The sequence below is a fragment of the Lingula anatina genome, chromosome 4 (assembly GCF_051362555.1).
Source record: "Lingula anatina isolate TDL-2025a chromosome 4, LinAna3.0, whole genome shotgun sequence".
NCBI lineage: Eukaryota > Metazoa > Brachiopoda > Lingulata > Lingulida > Lingulidae > Lingula > Lingula anatina.
The window spans coordinates 4,692,721-4,715,037 of record NC_141770.1 but is presented as its reverse complement, the minus strand read 5'-3'; the positions used below and the strand labels follow the sequence as shown (position 1 = coordinate 4,715,037).

Genomic DNA, 22,317 nt, shown 5'->3' with positions numbered 1-22,317 from the left:
TAGGAATTAAATAGCTGGACCTCAAACAAATTAAGGACATAAAAAACAATTGAAAAATCTTATGAATGTGAAAATTACATCAAAATGAGTGTCTCCCCCTTAGATATCAAAACACTGGCAAAAATTAGACTAAGAGGCCACGACCTGGCAATAGAAAGGGGCCGATACATATAAAACTCCACTTGATGAGAGGAAATGTAAAGCTTGCAACTGCGTAGAGGACGAAAAACATTTCCTCACAGAATGTACAAGATACACTGTTGAAAGACAACGAATGCATGATGAACTACTGAAAATCAGTGTAGTGGGTCTAGAGGACAGTGATCAGATATTGTCAATTTTCCTTAATCCACCCTGTGAAAAAAGTCTCAAAGTAATAGCAGAATTTGTAAAGACTGCTGTTAAAATACACAGTTCACCTGAAATTAAGTACATCACAGCCACTAATTGTCAATAATGCTGTGAATAGCTTAATTAGTTAATCTTATAGCATAATATGCATTAACACGTGTAATTTAACATACTACATATGTAAACATATATAATTGTATATCCTTATATATTGTGTAAATAATGTAGTCTAGAGAGCCTGCAAATGCATTCATATCATTTAGTGCTCAATAAACTTATTATTATTATTATCATTCCGTTTTCTGGTATAGATGATTTCCATTGATCCGGAAGATCGTTTCAGGTCCGCTTGGGTTTATGAATCTGGCTCTATTCGTATACGGAGTCGGAGGTTGAGCTACGTTGACAGGCTGCATATGGATGTAACAGTATTCATGTTGTTTTGTCGCATCCTGTCGGTACTTCTTTTTAAAACAAGACCGTGTAGTATCTGTAATGTAGTATCTGTGCCCCTGTGGCACATTGTGTCGACTACTCGTTCCACATGTGACTTGCTAGCTCTGCTGTACGTTGTCCTTATTTTAGGATCGGGTCTCTGTTTCAGATTGGTTTTCCTTCTCAGTACACGAATGCATGATTCCTGCACACTGGAAACGAATCTCAAATTTGACTGGTTGAATTTTGTCAAATTAAGGATACCAAGTTAATGGAATTGTAATATTGAAAAGAAAAAGCTCGTGATCTCTTGATTTCAATATCACTTTAAGGAATTTAATGGTTTTAATGAATAAAACTTATGTTGAAAATATTAAATGGTGAAGGGAGATGTAAGAGGTCTTTTTTACCAAAGAAGCACCAAGATGAAGATCAAGTTATAATGACTTCATTGTTTCAATATGTGTGCTTTGAAGTGAGCCGCCTAATTCACTCTGTAAAATATTAAATTGATAGCTTAATTAAGTGAAAATTATACATACATAACATGCTGCTTTTTTTTTTTTTTTTTTTTTTTTTTTTTGCGATATGCCTCATGAGCGCCCGTGGCATGAATTGAAGGGTGCAATGCAAAGGAGAACCAAACTCCTAATAATCTGGACCAACTCCCCCAAGTGCTTTAGGAAGAATGGGGCAAAATTCAACAAAACAGAATTGTCATCCTTGTTGAAGGCAGGCCGCGCCGTCTATTGGAGATAATTACAGTGTGTGTAAATTTGTTGACATTTGGTGCTGTCTTTTCAATATAATGGGCATTTCTTTACCTCTGTGAAAATCACAGTGAAACGTTGGATCTGAGGGGGTACATGTAATAAATGCGAATAAATGGTATTAAATATGGATATCTTTACCGCTAGTTTGTATTTTATGTACACAAAAATCCTGTTAGTTATGGTATCTAGAATGAAAATCACCATTCATAGCAATTAACTCCTCTGATATGATCATTTATTTATATAAATAAAAGCACATGAAATTAGGGGTGGGACAACCTTTTTAATCAATGTTGTATGGAGTCCTTTGCTAAGTAAAAGTAGGTTTGACACGTTAACAAATTTGGAAAGGAAGAAAATACTAACTACAACAGCAAAATTATCAGTGAGATAACTTTTAAGTATGTCGATATTGAACAACAAGTTGAGAATTTCTCAAAAGGATATTACATTTTTAAATGTACCATGTTATTGCCCAAAACAAATAAATAAATAAATAAATCATTGGACGAGAATGGTGATATCAGTAACACAGACCTTAGGAGTTTTGGCCCCGGTGTCAAGCAACACAGAGTCCTACCATTCTAGGGTCCGGCGGACCCTGTGTTTTAAAACTGAGAGTCCGGCGGACTCCATGTATCGAAATAACGGGTCTCGGACTCTATGTTCTGAAATGTAGAGTCCCCCTAGACACTCTATTTCAGTACGGAAAGTCCTAGGACCCTACGTTTTAATACTGAAAGTCCGCATTGAAGAGCAATAATGAAATCTAACACTTAAAACTTGCAATGTAAATATAACATTGAACATGATGTTAACTGATATGGAGGGAAGAATTATAAGAATTTAAGGTAAAATAAACATCATTAACCTCTGTTAAAGTGTAACGCGTAGTATAAATGTGCATTGTTCGCATTTCATAAACTTTAATCTGCAGGTTTATATTTTGTATGTAATTGAGAAAGAACATCACTTAAGAAATATAAATTTATTAATAATATATATATACTATTGGTGAACTTCCTGATTTTACAAAAAAGTTTATTTTATTAATCAGTATAGTAATTGTTTTTTCTCCTCATTGTCCGTTGTCACCCGCATTTCCATCATCATGCAAACTTGATGAAACATCAGTGTCAGTGCTTCGTCTAAAATGAGAATAATACAATCCATAGTTTCACATTATAAATATATTTTAAAGCACATGTAGATATCAAATCCTTTATTGTTGATACAATCTTGCATTATAGTTGTCCACATAATACATAATGGAAACAATTTTAATTAAAATGTCAAATGTTATTGAGAGAAATGGTTTTATATTTAGAATAAAGTTGTGCTATGTGTTATTAATACTTACGCCCTTTCATTATACTTCTTTAGGAATTTAGCACTAACGGCCGTCTTTAGTGTTTTCCTGTCTTGCGTCTTAAGTCTGTACGAACTAGCATGCTTTCCTTTTCCAACCACTATATACGGGCCAATGTACCTGTCAGCATCGTTACCTCCTTTTCTATCAGCGCGCCTCATGTTCAACTTCAAAACTTTACATCCAATCTGGTACTCCTGAAAAAGCAAATAGAATAACTTTAAACTTAAAACAGTTAATAATATAATATTTTATCGTGAAAGAGCATATAACCATTTTGGTATGCAAGTTGATGAAAATGATACTGAAAACCCAAGTGTAATATATATATATATATATATATATATATATATATATATATATATATATATATATATATATGATTGATATAAATGCATGACAATAAACAAAAATAAACACCACATCATGTCTTAATTCATTGCAACGTTTCCCGTCGTAGGTTTTCTTTTGCTCTGCCTGAGCTTCTTCTATACTGGCCATAGCTGTTGGTCGTGCCTTACAATTTAAAAATTTAATCAATTCTATACGTGGCAGCGGGTCTATTTCGTCCTCGTCTATTTGTTGCAAGTCCCTTACTTCTTCATTTGGAAGAGTTGCTTCACTAAAATGACAAAAATTTTTATGTTGTAAATGTTAGATTTAAGGAAGAGTGATTTACATAATGTTGTAATACTTTTATTTTACAAGTGCCATTTTAAGTATTAATTATTTATCCGACTTAAAAAGCATGCTCACTTTCCAAACATAAGGAAATGAGGTGTCATTTTCGTGCTGGCCTGCACAGATGTGTTATAGGCAAAATTGCATGACCCTAAGTACATATCCCACTCTTTTGGATCTTTGCAAGATTTGGATATCATTGACTTTAAAGTCTGGTTGTACCTCTCTGAAATATAGAATGATGCTTTTACTCTTATGCTGCCACATTGATTGCTTTATAATGATATCGTGAGTGTAAGTCGTAAAAGTGTATTTATGAAATTTATTTATAGCAAAAGAAAGGAAAACATTTATTAATACTGTTTAAATCACCTATTAGTCCATTTGCCTGTGGGTGATAAGTGATAATATGTAGTACAAAGCATCACAATGCAATGGGATATGTGTGAAAAATATTTTAAGTAAGTTTTATTTAAAAAAAGGGTATGAAATATAATAAAAAGTGAGTATAGCACATTTTATTGCGGAATGAAACACAATACATAGACAGTAAGTAGAATATTTTTAAAACTAATGATTTAAAAAACAAGAGTGAAAATAGAGACGTTATACAGTCAACTCTAGTGTGGGACTCAAACCAACACATTGTTAAATTACTGCATACTTCCCTGTCATTGGATATCATTGTAGTCTCATAACACGTGTCGCTGTCCACTACACCACCAGGCCGTTGTGCAAACCACCGCCGTTTTGTTACATTACATTTACTTGCATCAAGGGTTTGCTTTATTATAATTCTATTATACCCAGATTGTCAGTTAAAAGCGCTTTTACTAAATATCTACTGTTTTACAGTAGAACCCTAGCTTTTAGACCCAGTTCTTCTGTATGACGGGCGGACTCTGTGTTTTGTGATAGTCATGAAACGTAGGGTCCGTTTAAATGCAGGGTCCGGGGGACCCTGTATATTATACCTAATCACCATTATACAGAGTCCGACTTTCTGTCATGGGGGACCTTCTGGTACATGACACCGGGGTACACGGCCACGGTGTATGTCCCTCTAGATGCATTGTGGGGAGAATCCAATTGTAGTGAACCGTTAATTAGTACTGATAGTCTTCCAAATGTGCATACTGAGATATGCATATTTGTTTAAGTTTTAATTATTCAAATGTATATAGACATGACAGTTTGCATGCCTTGAGTATTGAGAGCTAATTTTCATATATGTGATTTACATATTCGTTAATGCAGGTCTTAAGGCATGGCATGTCGCATGTCAATCATACAAGTTAATCTAAAATGTAAATGAAGTTCATGTATAAAAGCAGTGACAGGGAGAGAGACAGAGTTATAGATACCACAGAGAGAGATGGTAGAAGAGACCTGAGTCTTCAGTCGGTTGAATAAATCATGTAGCAGAAAACTATACCTGCTTAGTCTCAGTTGACTTATTGGTGAAAAAGAAATCAAAGCAAGTGTATAACCACCGACTGGTTATTACACAATAGAGGCTGTCCGGGTTCTCAACGAGAAGACCAAGTTTCCCCGTGATTTTACGAGATCTGCCTTGAGGTGGGGTTAAAATATGGAGTCCACAAGGAAGTAGAGCAGCGATTTCTTTACTTGAAAAATAGCTGAACTTACACATTGGATGGATGCCATATCAGAACATTAGACTTGCCTGCATTTTTGATTTAATTTCACTAAATTTATAGTAACTAATTCAAAAGGCTCGAGTTTGATCATAAGGTTTATTTTCTTCATTTATTTACTTATGAAAATGATGCTATAGAAACTAATGGATAGCATTCACAAAATGTAAGTTTCATTGTGATCAGATCCGACTTAAATGACAGGAAAGATGACAAAAGAAAGTATTAAAATGGACAACATATAAGTTGAAATTTTCACAAAATCATTGCATTTTATTGACAGTTATACACAAATGCAACAAATAAACACATCACAGGCGAACTTGTATTTGTGATCTAAGTAAATGATATGAAAAACAGGTGTCATATAGTTATTAAGAAAAGTCACTACAGTAACATAAGAATGATACTAGCAAGTAAAATAATTTTCTTCATTAAATCACTAGTGCAGTACAATACATAGGCCTATATACATATATATATATATTCATAAAACCAAATATTTCATTTTAAAGTAATAAAGAAAATGCCTGATACTGTAAGTGACACACAGAAAAAAATGCCATCTGTTGACTCCTGATATAATTAAGTAAACAACATAATAACTAAGGACATAAGAGATTAATATACACTGAGCAATCTTCAACATCTGATTATCCTGACCACATGACTCTCGCAGTTCTTGACTGGTTCAATAACATGTGCTGTGTCTGTCATGCTCTAAAATAAATAAAAAATAACTCACTTAGTTTTCTGAAATATATATCATTATGTGATAAACGTTGTTGTAAAATACCAACTCTAATTTCCACCTTACTTGCAAATTGCAATTATCATAACTGACCACCCGGCATGGAATGTTACAACTGAACATTGTGTATACTTAATAGGTGTGGAAGGTTCACCAGTATTTCATAATCAGGTACACGTTATATGGAGATAGGAATGGTACAAGCAAATTTGTCTGATATAGTTACCGTAAAAGACTATTAATCACAAGTACTAGGGCTGTATCACATTAATAAACCATGGTGTCCTGTAAACTACACACAAAACTTACTTATTAATATGCCCCTCGACCGACGGTCTGTACGGACCCGACGGTCTGTACGGTGATGCCATGGAGCCAGTGACCTGCAGGGTGCGAGTTGTCTGCAGTTGGTCCCTTTCTTTCTACAAAATACTGCGACCTGATCTGTACTTTAAATATTTCGGCATTTAGTCCTTTTAATCTAATCAAGCTCAACTTCTCTTTCTTCACTTCACTTCTCTCGCCAGTCGTGTCCGTCATCCATAGTCATTTTCCTGGTTTTCTCGCTTTATTTTATCTGCAATGCACCCTACGACACAACATTAGCAATTCGCCATTGCGTTGCTCTATCTCAAATTACATGACAACGCCAAATTTTACTCAATGCAATCCTAAAACAAAGACTTGTGCCTGACCGCGAGAGAAGTTTCAATGACAGATTTTAACCCCACCTCTCGTGAAATCTCGCTCCAATCCAGGTCTCGTTTGACGTCATCTGCTGCGCAGATGTTCAAAAAAGGCTATCCCGGACATCTCCTATTTTGACAGCTCTTCAGAACTTACAGATTCCACCTCTACAATAAATATCTATAACATCTGAAGAACATCTAATGTCGATGATGGTGTTATAATATTGCAAATGTGCCAGGGATTAAACTATTTAAGTAATGAAATACGCTTACAGCCATCGTTTCTATAATGCAAGAAAGGGAGCACAAGTCCTGTAGTTTATTATATACTAATAATAAAGAACTAGCTCTACATTTCTGAACGGCAAGTTAAACCCTACCTAGATCCTCTCCTGCATGGGATGGTGGGATTTCAGGTAAATCTGAAGTATAGGAGGATGCGCCGGAGGATGCTGAACTTGAGGGGTTCTAGAGAGAAAGACAGATACAGAGAAGGAAGGAAAAAAGGAAAAGATTGGGAGAAGAAATAAGGTGTGTAAGGAAAGAGGAAAAAGTTATCTATATTTCGTCATATTTGTTTATACAGCAAGAAAATTCAAAGGTACTTGAAACATTAAATGAAAATAAATGCAAATACTCTTCTAAGTTTCTTCTGACACCAGCGCCGAAAACGGGCCAGTTTCTTAGAAGCTCTCGGTCCAGTATCACTGGACTCCTTCTCCCTTGAGCTGCAACGCACAACAGTACATCGTGTAACTGTACTTAATTCAATAATAATAATAATAATAATAATAAACAGAACAATAAAGGAACATAATTTAAAAAATAATGCGAAGATATGCTTCCCTACATACATACGCGAAGGCAATGTAGCACAGAAAAAACTCATCGTGTACAAAGCATGCTTGGTTTACGATGTGATATACAGTATTTCAAAAACTCTATGATCCATTTAAGTTAATATTGCGTAATTCATTTCTCTTCAAACGTGTGTGTGTGCTTGGGGTGGGGGCCTCGCCATGACTGCGGATACAAGGTGCATGCCTGGTCAGTTTTACGGATAAAACTTTCGGCTTGTTTAGGTACAGTTACAACATTTAAAACATTTTCAATAAAACGAGTATCAACTGTTTGTTAAATATACAGTATTGCCTCCTTCAAAGCGGTTGTTAGACTAGAAACACTATTAACTTACCAGAGCCTTTTCTCAGCCCGAAACAAGCTAAGAGATTATCCCAAGCACTTTCTGCGTGTCTACAAATCAAGAAAATATAAATGCTTTGTATATTTTGTACCCAAATTCTTAGTAAAACTAATAAACCTTATGTTGTAAGACACGTACCCGCGAAGAGATTGTTTCGCAGCGAAAATTGTTTCACTGAAGGTATTAAAAAAAATATAGTTATGCACGGCAAGAAAAAAAATAGTTCAACGCTGCGCCATTGGCACAAAACTTCTTGAAACAACAAAAGCGGCAGCTTATTCTTTACCATCTTCAGGATATTAATGCTTCCGACCTCTATTCTCCACCTTCCTCCCACCCTCTCTTTCACTGATCCATGGATCATCTGTTGACTTTTTTTATTGTCAACCAAATACACATCTAAAAATCTTACACTTGATGGCATGTTGCTCTTCTTTAATGACAGAAATTTCTTCGTAAATGGTCAGAATGCTAACTTGGATGATCATGGATGATCATGATCATGGCAAGGCTCTTGCTCAATAGAATCTATCCAATAGTGGATGAGGTACTCCCACACGAGCAGGCAGGCTTCCGAAAGGGTTTCTCAACACTAGACCAGGCAGCTCGACTTACCCAAGACATTGAAGATGCCTTTCAACGGAAAGAAAAGGCTGGATTGGTCCTAGTAGACCTATCCGCAGCATATGACACAGTATGGCATCGAAGGTTGGCACTGAAGCTCCTCCAGTGTATGCCAAGCAGGCACATGACTCGTATGATCCTCCAAATGATAACAAACCGCAGCTTCAGACTGCATATTGGGGAGTCGAGGACCAGAAAGAAATTCTTGAAAAATGGTGTACCTCAAGGGTCTGTGCTAGCACCAATACTTTTCAACATCTACACCTCTGACTTACCTAAAACAGTTAGTGAAAAGTACATCTATGCTGATGACATCGCCTTCATGACCTCTGGAACCTCAATATCTGGTCTCAATGATGTACTCAGTCAGGATCTAACAGACACTGATCAGTACTTTAGTGATTGGAGGCTAAAGATGAACAAGACCAAGACAGTCAGCAGCCTATTCCATCTGGCCAATAAACTTAGTAACAAGGAACTTGAAGTGAGATGTGGTGACACCGTTATACCTTTTGAAAAGTTTCTGAAGTACCTTGGCATCACATTGGATCGGAGCCTCAACTACAAGGCTCACATCAACAAGGTTGCTGCAAAGGTTGGAGCGAGAAACACCCTCTTGAAGAGGCTGGCAGGAACTACCTGGGGGGCAAACTTTCCCACCCTGAGAACTACTTCCCTTCCCCTGGCTTACTCCACTGCAGAATATTGCGCCCCTGTGTGGTGCAGGAGTAGCCATACAAAGACAATTGATGCAGCCCTAAACAACAGCATGAGGCTTATCACAGGGTGTCTGAGATCAACACCAAAACCATATCTCCCGGTGCTAAGCGGCATACTTCCCCCAGACATCAGACGGGATCACCGCTGTCTCCAACTGGCCAACAGAGCACATGAGCCAGGACATCTATTGTTCCAGCGACTCCGTCAAGATGAGGAATTTACCAGGCTTTCCTCAAGGGCTCCACTGATTCCACACTTACGAAAGTTAGAGAAGAGCAAAAATGAAATGTCAACAGAGACATGGGGAATGGTAAAATGGCAGAAGGAATGGGATGCCCTTCAAAATGGCAGACTGCGTGACTTCATTCCTGAAGTGAGCACCCGACCATCTGGACATGAGCTGGATCGCCTATCATGGACTCGACTGAACCGCATCAGAACAGGTCATGGCCGTTTCCGTGCTAACATGTTTAAATGGGGGCTCTGTCAGTCTCCAGCATTCGAGTGTGGTGCCCTCCTACAGACAGCCAACCACATCGTAGAGACTTGTCAGCTGCATCAGTGCCCAGGGTTGGACTCACTTAAATCGTTAGACGAAAGAGCTAAAGACTGGCTTCAAAATGCCAATATAATCCTTTGACTTATGATTCCTAAGGGGACATTACCTGGATGAAACAGACATACGCATATATATATATATATATATATATATATATATATATATATATATATATAGAATGCTAACGCGGTTCAACACAGTGTGTATCACTCGTTTGCGGTGTGACGGTTGTCTGAGGAGACGACTCCCGCAAAGTGACGTCACAACAAAGACGCACGATCATTGGATGATGACTTTTAGTATATAAAATAATGCTCAATATTTGAAAATTCATTTCAAAATTGTTGCAGTATCTACACCCATTTTAAACTAATCCCACACATTTTTGTAAGGTACATTTCCCTTTGTTATATACAGTATTTGACGAAGAGCTTGCAAGAACAGATGAGTACAGTTTCACTCCCTCCATCTCCCGACATAATATACAATACATCAAAGCAGTATTATGACGTCACACAGAGAGAATGAGATGTGATGAGATTTGTGACGTTAAAATTCGTTAAACTCCAAATTTTATAATAATTCTTTTTAACTCCAGTAGATCTATCCGCACGAGCTATCTCCAAAAAGTATTGTAATAAGTGAAAGAAGGGTAAATCTTTTTCTTTTTTTAATAAAAAATTTAAATGTGTGCATTTTGCCATGCAGTTTGAAAATCATCTGCTGAGATTATGGGAGGATGTACTCGTCAATACTTCCATGTACTTCCATGTACTAGCGTAATTAACTAGTTACAATGTATTATTAGGCCATTAATACTTCCATGCACGCGTTATACGTTGTATTATACCTCTTCATAGATTCCCCGGTCATTTTAAGTACCGGTATTTATTTATGCAAGGTTTCATCACATATCCTATACATGTATAATATCATTATTCCACATGCAACACTGAATAACGTTTTATTTTAACAAATAATAAATATGAAATTGAATCCCTTGCAATTTTTTTCCTGCCAGAAATCTATGCTAGAGATTAAAAAATACCCAATTTTTGGTTTTCTCCTCATAATGCGTTAAGTTTAACGGTCAGCTATCTGAATACTTCCAAATACACACCGGTCTATTACAAGGAGAGGTAATGTCCCCGTTACTTTATTCTTTGTATGTGAATGATTTTGAAACTTTTTGCTTGTCGGAAAATTGTGAAAGTATTGAAATACAGGACATAAACCTTTTTTTACTTATGTACGCAGATGATACTGTACTTCTATCGGAAACGCCTGAAGGACTACAAAAACTTTTAGATACCCTGAATTTATACTCACAAAATTGGAATTTAACGGTTAATACAGCAAAAACAAAAACAATGGTCTTTAGAAATGGGGGTAAGATAAGGGCTGAAGAGAAATGGAAATATAACGGTGTTGTCTTAGAACGGGTGAATCAATTTAGTTATCTCGGATTACTTTTTAATTTTAATGGAAAGTTTTGTCAAACCCAAAAACATATAGCAGAACAGGGTAAAAAAGCATTATTTGCTATTAGCAGCATGTTAAAAAACCATAACTTTAATGTGTCCACCAGGTGTGCAGTATTTGATACGTACGTTGGTAGTATTTTAAATTACGCATCAGAAATATGGGGATTTGATAAGGCAAAGGATATAAGAAAGGTACATACTGATTTTTTGAAAAGAATGCTGGGTGTTAAAAGAAGCACTAGTAATAACTTAGTATATTATGAAACTGGACGATATCCACTTATTTTAAGTAGAAAACTAAGAATTTTTAAATATTGGCTGAAAATCCGCTCTTCAAAAAACTGTATTATACAAACATGCTATAAAGATATCCTTAACAATAATTTTGAGTGGATAAATTGTATACGGAATGACCTTGAATTAATGGGTCTGTCATTTACTTTTTATGAAAACATGTCGGATGTTTGTATACTGTCTTTGATAGAACAAAGATTGAAGGATCATTTTAGACAAGTACTGACAGGAGAAATATTCACAGCCAGTAAAGGGCTTCTGTATCAACACCTTGTCGATAATTTCACAATGCAATTTTACTTAAATAAGCCAATTTCACAGAAAAGTAAGGAATTTATCGCAAAATTTAGGCTTTCATCACATAATCTAGCTGTAGAGACTGGCCGATATACAGATACAAATAGGAAATTAAGAACCTGTAAGTTATGCAATTTAAACGACGTAGAGGATGAATTTCATTTTATTCTTAAATGCCCTCACTACAATACGTTAAGGCAGAAATATATTAAGAAATTTTATTATACAAAGCCAAGTGTCTTTAAATTAATTAAATTACTATCACTTAACAATGTATCACAATTAAACAATTTGGGAAAATATCTGAAATGTGCATCGGAACTAAGATTAATGTTAATTTGATGAATTATTATTATTATTATTATTATTATTATTATTATTATTATTGTTTATACATGTGTCAGTAGTAATTATTGTATTCACAGTAGTTTCACTGTTTTATATTCTGATGAGCCGTAGGGCTTAAAGGTTAATAAATTGAAATTGAAATTGAAATGTACAAAGGTAGAGGGCATCTCTTTACGTCCCTTCGTCATTTCTTCCCCTCATCAGTCTTTGAATAACCAAACCAAAAAAAAAAACGTTCTGATACTTACAGCAAGGCTGTAAAATTTAGAATTACGCTTTGTTTTTAACTAAAGTGTACTAAAATGATAGGAAATTAACTTATTTTAATGTATAATATCAAGTGAATTTGGAGAAAGTGGGGTGGGGGTGAGTCCTATTGCGGAATCATACTGTCCGGAACCGCGCAAATTTAGCAATGAATAAAATTTACAAACAGGGTCGAAATACGGACACCGTTGTATTCTTTTAGGTTGGATAACGCCTTAATACTACTTTCCAGATTTGTGGGCAAAATATTTACGTGTAAATCGCTATGAGGAAATCCAACGTTGACAACAATAACCAGTTTCAATCACTTAATATTCACTCGTTGCTTGCTCAGGTACATTCCCTCAATATGTGGGGAATCACACTCTTTAATATCAAACCAAGACAATGGCTTCTTGAACTTAACTTCCTAATCAGAATAGTCAACAAGCATACTTTACCTCTCTAGACTTAACGTATTATAAGGAATTACGGACTACAATGAAAGGTATTACGTGAAGTTACCGAAATTTCTGGTGAATTATTATGTGGTTCAGTGGTAGAATACTCGCCTGCCACGCCGGCCGCCCGGGTTGATTGCCGATGCAATATATTTGAAAGGGTTTGATTTTCATATCTCTTGCAAAGAAACAAATCAAATAATACAGATAACGAGAAAACATTCCACTCAACTAGCAACAACTGTTTGTCTTTTCGGTAGCTGTTGTAGTATGCTCTGTATGTTTTTTGTTGAAATTTTAGGAGCCGTCCGCACTGGACATATTCCCCCGAACTGGAATTTTTAAGGCAAGGCTTATACAATGGAAAGAAAAGCAGGAAAATCTCATTATATATATATATATATATATCATGCATCAGCCAGTATGTACCAAAAATAGAAAATAATGAAAACAGTCACAACTGTAATAGCCCACCAAATAGATTAATAAAGGAAAAAGAAATATATCGTAAGAATTATTTACTCACCAAAAATGCATGAATAAAAAGAATCAAAGATAAATCGGGAATTAAAAACAAATAAATAAAGACAGCACATAGACGAGGAAGAATAATGATAAAAAACTGAAAATCAACAATACATTGCAAATCAGTCCGCCCTATATCCGCCATATATCTGTCAACGGTAGAAACTGAGATGGTTTGAATTCAATTGTTCATTTAGTCGTTTACGATAACGCGCGATAAATTATACGTATAAAAAGACGGAAAGCTGTTCCTCTTAGTCCATATTTTTTTTTTTATCAAATAGGCCCATGATCATTAATATAAAGCGTGTTTTTATAAGTAGGTAAAAATCTACAAGTAATAAGCTTCAGTTGTTTCGGCTTCTCGATCCTTGACAACGTCTCGACGTGAATTCCCAGAGAAAAAAAATGTTTCGCATACAGGGACCGCAAGTTCGGTTACCTCTGTTACTTGGTACTCTTTTTTTCATATAAATGATTTTCATGACATTTGGATACCAGTACAAAAAGTTCCGAGTATTTAAAAAAAAATTGTTATGATGCTCCAAAGAAATTATAAGAAAAATGATCATATCAGCGCCCTCTATCATTTATCGCTGTCTTCACTAGCACAATATGATGAAATTCATGGACAACGTCACAATCATGTTGAGATAGACTCTGATGTCAAATACTGTAGCATTAACCCTGTTGTAACTCAACTTCCTCTATTCTCCCGGACCATTACATACCTGTCAACAATGACAATTGCCAGAGAGGAAGATTCCCGCGCACGACCTACGTCCCCCACTCCGACACACACACACACACACCCACACACACACACACATACACACACACACACACACACACACACACACAACTATTTTTTATGCTTTGGAAAGTTACGCCTCGGTTAGTAATATAGAAATGTTAGAGAGGTTAGCAGTTTGCTATAATAAAGTATTTTGACTATACAAAATGATATAGAAAAAAAAAAAGAAAAACAAAAAGGCAATTAAGAAATTTATTATATTTCGATTCAAGCCTTTCAATGTTTCAGGAATTTCAAACTTGGTCATACTATCAGCCTGTTTTAATCAATAATTAAAACAGGTCAGTTTTTGCGCTCCGATATTTCAGTCTCCGTTAGGTAGCTTTCCTCGGGGATTCAGCATTTTGCACACCTCAGGTAGAAGTGACACTCACGTCCTTACCCCAACTTTCTATGTTACTGGAACATTTTTGAAATATTGTTGAGATTTCTTTGTGAAGTCCCAAATATCTCAACATCGTAAAAAAATTCATTTTAAATTAATAAAACCGCAATCTGCACTACTCTCTTTTTAGCCCATTGTCTATGGGGACAGTTCGGCAAAGCACGAAATCGCATTCGTTAGCACTTCTGTTAGTCGCGCAAATTGCCCTAGTGCATAAAAGAAAATGTGCAATATTTCGAGCAAGTCGGCAAACATACTTGCTGTGAAAATTGATCGCTGACAGTTTATGTAGTTCAAAAATAGCAAACTTTGACTCCACGTAGATTCCATTTGTAATTTATTTTAATTTTAGTTCCTTTCGTAGCGTTGAAGCTTTGCCAATTAATTTTCCAGTGCTGCGTTTTTAGTGTCTCTTTCTCATCTTTAAAGTTCATCTTTGTGAACTACTATAGTTGAAACATACGGTAGTTATATAAGTAAAAAAGATGAATCTGTCCAGTTTTTAAGTGACAAAAGTTGTAAAAGTTTGTATAACCTGGTGTACATGTGTTAAAGTTAAAGGATACCGGTAAACACCCGAACGCACTCAAAACTCAATTTCCTCGACTCTCCCAAACCTTTTATACCATCATCCATACTCTCCCCTCATCGTTTTTGTGCCGTTTCATTTCAACATATTTCCTTTTAATCTAACTTTCCCTACTGAATGGTTCGTCGACATCTAATTTAAACTAAAATAGCATATTGCCATTTCTAATTAGTTCATTTCTTTATAAACATTTCATCCCCTCCCCGTTATGTCTTCACTAACGCAATTGGCTGATATTTGTGGAGTCCGTCACAATCATGGTTGAGACAGCATCAAAATCAACACACGGCAGCCTCTGGCTACCCTCTACCAGGGCCATAGATTGGTTTTTCACTAGATATTCAAAGATGCGTGTCTGGTTAAATAGATAACTAATCTCTGTACTGTAAAAGCAAAAAATGTCCACAGCACAATAACTGCGGCCTTGGTAGAGGGAAGCCTATGGCTCATTTCCCGTATTAACTGAGATTGCTCATTTGAAATGTCTTCACGGTGACAGAAAACATATTTTATGTTAGCAAGAAAGATTAAGAAAACGAGCGAGAGAGGGAGGGAGAGAGAGAAAAAATTAAAACAGGTTTATCCGAGACATAAATAAAATCGAAAATTAATTCAGTTATGAGCAGGAACGTCTTTAGGGATGATTAAATTGCACACAGATATCTTAGAAAACACATGTCAGAGATTGTTAATGTGTGTGTGTGGGGGGGGGGGGGATTATCATCATTATTGTCAGAAACTAGTCAATTTCTGTTCTGGGCAAAAATGCAAAAAATCACACCTGCCATAATAAAAAAGATAAAAAACGGCTATAAACGAAAGCATTAGGTGTAAAAATTTACTTCTACTAAAGCCAAGGTTACATTTTTAACAGACGCCGTACGATGAAATAGAAATTAATTTTCCATATTTTTGTACTGTAAGTGTCTATGGACTAGCATGCTTACGTTCGGTACGGGCGCAGTACCATTTCTCCCACAGGACCTTGAAGTTAAGTAGCGGACGCTCCACGAGTAGCATATGGGCAATACAAGGACACCATGCGGACATCGTATGTACGACAAATGTAACCCAAGATTGGATATTTGAAAAAAAAATTAACTATATTTGTCGGGGAATTATGCGTGCAATTTCTAATTGTTTTTGTCTTATGTTATGTTATGCTATGTGATTTATTTATTTATTTATTTATTTATTTATTTATTTATTTATTTATTTATTTATTTATTTTTATGTTTATGTTTATGTATGTGTGTGTGTGAAATCGGTCCTTTACACATTTTAAGTTAAATTCCAGGGGTAAATATACTCTGTTTACTAATACGTGCTACAACAAAGTCCGAAAATGATGCACGGCGCGTTTCATGGAGCTGTCTGATTTAGAGGTAATTTGTCTCCTTGTTGCTGTTGATATAACCATTAAATAAGCGTGCTGTAACGAGATCCGCACATTGATCACTTGGTTTGTTTAACTGTATTTAACTGTATTGTATTCACAGCCACGTGTATGTGAGTATTACTGATATACAGCCCTTGCCAGTTATTATTATTATTGCCTTCTATACTACAACTACTACTGCCACTAGTGCATCATATAGTCCTACTACACTGTACTACAACTAAGTACATGTAGGCCTACTGGTTCTACAACTTACACCGCTCCAGAGGTACCATATGCTGAGGTGAGTTTCCAGAAATCTCTTAGACTCAACGTGCTGTTGGGGACAACTTGAGGATATCTGTTCCCCGTGAGGTACATGTAGGTCGACTGTTGTAACGAACTGATCTTTTTGTATATCTCCCTTCCTTTCTCCTACATCCATCCCCGATACCCCCCCCCCCCCCCCACACACACACACAGTCCAACACATTTCCCTTCAAACACTCCAGTCGTTGCAATACACGTACATGCTATCTGCCGTACACCACAAGAGGGAGGTGCCCCCCCCCCCTTCTCGTCTTTCGTCCAGTCTTCACTAACACAATGGGGTGATATATATTTGTGGAGTCCGTCACAATCATGGTTGGGACAGCATCAGAAGTATATATACAAACTGGTTGGTGTTCTTTTCTCGAAAAATAGACTTCGTGTCTGGATTAAAACAGGCGTGAAATGTGGACTTTGTCCGAAACTGTTCATGCATGTTTTCAATACTATATAAAATTCCAAACACCGAAGTTGGTCTCTGAATATTAGAGAACTATTCTTTCTGTTGGTTACACAGACTAGATCAATTAAGAGATGTGATCACGTTTTATTAAAACGCAAGATTGAATAATGGTGTGTGTCAGCGCAATTTTAAGTTTTGTTTCCATGTCCGTTTCAGATAACGTTTAGTTCACGATCCCAGCGACAGATAACAGCTCTGGAATTATGTCCATGGATTCTGCATTCAACTTGTCTCAAACCACAGACTAATAGGACTCGGCAGCACACCACGCTGTGTATCTACCAAGGAGATCACTGTCGAAACACGCGAAACGCTTCATTTGCACATACGCTGTACAAAATTTTATTGAAATTGCTGCCTTAAATGATAGAGTTGATAAGTCAACTTAAATTTCTTAATCCTTATATTTCCAAAGAAATTTCATGGACGTATTATTTGAAAAAAAGCTTCAAATGTTCTTATTCATCCTCGTCTTTAGAAAATCTATTCAGGTAATTAGCCCCCCCCCCCCCCCCCCCCCCCCCCCCCCCCCCCCTCTTCACCCCGGACAATTCCCCCTGTAATGTATATAATAATGAGAATAAAAATGTGATATTGAGAAAAATTGACGGGCGGTTCGAAATAACTCTATTTGCTGAGAAAATGTCCACTCTGGATATATTTGGTCCATTTGCACAACAGCCCGGAATTCGATACAATTCACGTACGTGCATGCAGAGTTGCTTCAGTTTTTTGACTCATCACGAATAAAATGTTTTTTTTACCGATATGGTTTTTAAAAAAGGTCATTTTTATATCTTCTGGGCCATAGGCTAGCTGAGGAAAATGCTTGGTGGAGCGGGAGTAGTAATTATGCGCAGAAGGTTGAAGGCTATTTGTAGGGCCTACCGCCTGTGGTACACATATAAACGCCTACTGGCAGAAAAATAAGACACTTTTTATGGACTGTATAAACGGAAAATATTTTAACTTTATAAAGATCCCCTTTTTCCCCATATTTCTCTGCCCTTCCCAGAACGCGTTTTTACTGTGTACCCTTTCATTTCTGTTTCTTCATTTTCACACTGTCGATGAGATATAAAGAAAACTACAAGATATTTATTTTTAATATTCTTTAAATATATTGTGAATTTGAACAACACACACACACACACTAACACTGGGAGATCAAGATTAATTATACTCTGCAAATTAAGAATGACAAACCACGAACTGATAATAAAAACCGGGAGTTAGAACAATATTGACGGAAAAGATGTATTCTTTGCTACTATTTAAGACAAATTCAGTTATTTACATGGTGTAAGAAGTTATTTATTAAATGGTTTTAAGTTACCATTTAGAATATACTTTTGGACTAAGTACTGTAAGGACTGGGTGATTGGTAAAATATTGTATGAACAATAGCCTAAATTTAAAGTAAGCTAGACCTGTGCTCTAAGCCAGTGCAGCTGTTTAAAAACATGTAGCCTATATGTAATTTGTTGGCAATGATAAAAATACATTTCAAAAATAAGTATTATTGAATAAATATTGTAGTGTCAGAAGCATTTATACTTGAAATGTTCTGAAGCTGAGAAAAGTATGTCATTAACAATTTATATAAAAAACATTACCAGCCCGGGAGCCACCGGTCTGCCGCTAGGTGGTTTTAACCAAACCGGAAGTTATAGATTTTTGAATTGGGTAATTTTTTTAGATTTATAGGATGTCAGGAACGGTGGAATATCTCGGCTATTAAGGGTATAAGAGTTTCATTATGAACATGTATACCGTCATTTTAAGAAATAAATTTCAAATTATGTGAGATGCTCCTCGAGTTGATCTAAATCCTATTTTGTGTACAAAAGGGAGTTTGAAATCTAAAATTTACTAAAACTACAACGGAAATTTATCTCCAATGCTTGCATTCTTAGAGAACAGGTCGGGATTTTAAATTACAGCAAGTTGTGGCAAATTTATTCAGCTTTCTGTAAATGTAAGCATGTAAGGAACTTTACCTTCATCCAGCATTGGCACAAATAAATTCACAGCGGAGCATGCAGAAAAAAGTCGTACTGGCAATATCCGTGTACCAGCCTCATTTTGACTTAGCACATTCTTGTTCTAATCTAGCTTCGTTTTGGATTATTCTTCGCACAGTATTGTCCATATAGAGAAACAAAGCTTGCACAGGAAGAATGGGAAAAATGAAAATATAAATCTCATTTTTTTTCTTTGTAAATAAGCATTTATCTATTACATGAGGCTGATTGATGAGTTTCTTTTTATGAAAAGACAAATAAAAAACAAATGAGTACTTTTTATCAATTGACTCTACAGGTACTTTATTAAATTTTTACATATGAGCAACTTTTATGACATATGAGGCATTATATTGTCAACAGAAAGTAATATTGTGAAAACCAACAGGGATTAAAGTTATGCAAATATACATGCATATTTGTGACAAAAAGTGTTATTTTTATCTTCGCAACATCGATATGGTGACTCATTTTACACTTCTAGATCAGAACATATACATGTACAGTTGGCCAACAAACACACTACTTACTTTTAAAAACAAGGCCAATTTTAACAAATAATATTTTATAAATTTACCCGAGGTCAGTTTTTTTCTCACTGACACCAACTTATTCCTGTACCAATCTATATTTGCATTTGAATTAACTTTTGTTTTTATAAGAATAATTTCTACAAGCCATGTCATGTATGCAAAAGCTTGCACATTAAACTTAATAACCCTACTTTTGGTGCATGGTTCAAACCTACCGGTAAAATAATATGACAAATTAGTTATTCTGATGATCAATAAATATTGTTATTATAAGCATCAGCTAGCACAGCACAAAAATATTTTTCATTCCTAAAAAGATTGTCAGATGTTGTGATGGTGCTCAATGCCACATAGCATTTGGAAATGATAGGTGCTTCTGTCATAATAATAGCAGGCCAAGGAATGGCAAAATGATTAATCCTGGTCCCATTCATGTTCTTCAAGCCTAGAAAAATATTAAATTAAAAAACACTTTTCTAACTGCAAATCTCTCTCCACACACACAACAACAACACGCAAACTAAAATCTAAATAAATAATAAATCACAATCTTGGTAATAGGGAAGCTGGTAACAATGGAATTATCTAAAAAGTGTATCAGTATAGATGAATAAAGCTTATCATCAGGAGCTGAACTGTGGCAAACATGCTCATCTTCAAATCAATTAAAATCCCATAGAAACAATTAAGCCCTGAAGATTTTAGGAAATACATACTGGGGTACATGTCTACAAACTACACTGTTCACACTAATTATTGTACTGGTACATTTTGTTTCACAAAATAGTACAATTTAAAAATTAAAACAAAGGAGGAGTTTTACAAATATAAGGTTTTTATTTCATGAAACAATTTTCTTTCACAAACTAGTAAGCCATGTGTATGCAGGTGTGTGTGTGTGTGTGATGAGAGAGAAAGAGAGCATATATGGCAGTCAACTTGCGAGACAAAAATAAAGTTATGGCAACAAAACAGTGCATACATGTATGATGCCGAATCCTCAAAAGCACTAGGATCTGTTCCCCCAACTAGAGAACCAGTTTTGTTGACACATCCAGCAGATACTCTAGCACAAAAAAAAAAAAAAAAAAAAAAAATTGCCTATGATATGGCTATCACAATTTAAAAACACACAATGTAATAGTGGCATTTTATGAAGCACTGTGTTTACTATTAAAAATCATCAACCAATGAAGGTAAAAAAATTGATAAAACTTATTTTTGAGTAACAAGTTTTCCACCACATTGATATCATACATTTGCCCCCTAACAAAAGGGTAAACATGTGTAAAGCTAAAATTTGTTATTCGTTTTTGAAAACATGCTTGTGGTTGTTTTTCAATTTTGCATCTTTCACAACTATATTTACAAGCATGTATACCCCCTACACTCACCCCATGCACACACATGCAGGGCGGAGCACAATGCCAATTCACAAACCATTCCATCTTATTTACAACAAAACATGATGTAATTGCATAAGAAAGCAAGCATTACATATTTAACTGTGAATTCATTCAACATGAGATTAGACTGCCAGGGCTGTGCTGATGCTGTGATTGATTACACTAAATATGAACCTTCTTTGGAAATATCAAAAACCACCAAGTTACAGGTTTGGTCGGTGCTCAAAAATTTTATATGTTCAAAAATGAATGTCAAACTATGGAAAAACCTGAACAGACAAAGGAAAAAGTCCATCTACATTTGGCACAATTCAAAAACACAGTTACAATGCCACGTTGTCTGCAGCCATTTTGGAAGAGGAATGTAACTTCAGAAAAAGCTCCGTAAAATCCACACACGAACATTCCTTTGGTGTATAAAATGTAACTGAAGCATATGCTGTACTGTCTCGTTGAATTTATTAGTATATAAATCAACTGGTCATTGTATAAACATGTACATCTTACCTGTCTCAATGCCTTCTCACGCCATTTTTTCTTAGAGATATCCGCTCCCTTTTTGAAAACGAGGCCAAATCTAGTATTTTCCTAAATAACCGTCATATGAGCTGGTGGCTCCCGGGCTGTACTAAAACTGCATTTTATTTCACACAAATTAAAAATACTTGCAATAATGTTTCCCTTCATTGTTTCGAGGTTGTTCAAGAGAAATAAACTCAAAATCAACAGAACAGTGTTTTTAAACACTCAAATTACAAATATGCTCAACAGAAGACTGCACCTAAATGGTATAAAAATCAATCAATTTGAAAAGGATGCCATCTACATCTTCACTGCAGTACATTGTACCAATGTGTGTTAAATAGTGCACGTTGCCTTTTCTTACTTTACCCAGGAAATGACAAAGAAAACCATCAACATGTTCC

At 35.7% G+C, this 22,317-nt stretch overlaps 1 protein-coding gene and 1 long non-coding RNA gene across 2 annotated transcripts; both read right to left on the bottom strand.

Annotated features, from left to right (window-relative positions):
• Window positions 1-2,469: 2,469 nt before the first annotated feature.
• Window positions 2,470-5,097, bottom strand: LOC147762116 (uncharacterized). The gene is made up of 4 exons (XM_087012194.1): window positions 3,685-5,097; window positions 3,349-3,550; window positions 2,920-3,125; window positions 2,470-2,707 (listed from the first exon to the last, which is right to left on the bottom strand). Exons 1-4 carry the CDS (start codon window positions 3,807-3,809, stop codon window positions 2,638-2,640), a joined length of 603 nt encoding a protein of 200 aa, XP_086868320.1. The 5' UTR covers window positions 3,810-5,097; the 3' UTR covers window positions 2,470-2,637.
• A 412-nt stretch (window positions 5,098-5,509) lies between these two features.
• On the bottom strand, window positions 5,510-6,503 carry LOC147762115 (uncharacterized). The gene is made up of 2 exons (XR_015334164.1): window positions 6,328-6,503; window positions 5,510-5,987 (listed from the first exon to the last, which is right to left on the bottom strand). It is a non-coding gene; the product is annotated as an uncharacterized LOC147762115 (long non-coding RNA).
• Window positions 6,504-22,317: the final 15,814 nt, after the last annotated feature.

Bases quoted from the DNA above. Each gene is read 5' to 3' on its own strand.
- LOC147762116 (XM_087012194.1), bottom strand. From the start codon at position 3,809: ATGATATCCAAATCTTGCAAAGATCCAAAAGAGTGGGATATGTACTTA. The intron at 3,126-3,348 runs GTGTTTATTTTT...TTGCTTTTTCAG, and splicing joins ATGAATTAAGACATGATGTG to GAGTACCAGATTGGATGTAA. The intron at 2,708-2,919 runs GTAAGTATTAAT...TTCTCATTTTAG, and splicing joins AAGAAGTATAATGAAAGGGC to ACGAAGCACTGACACTGATG.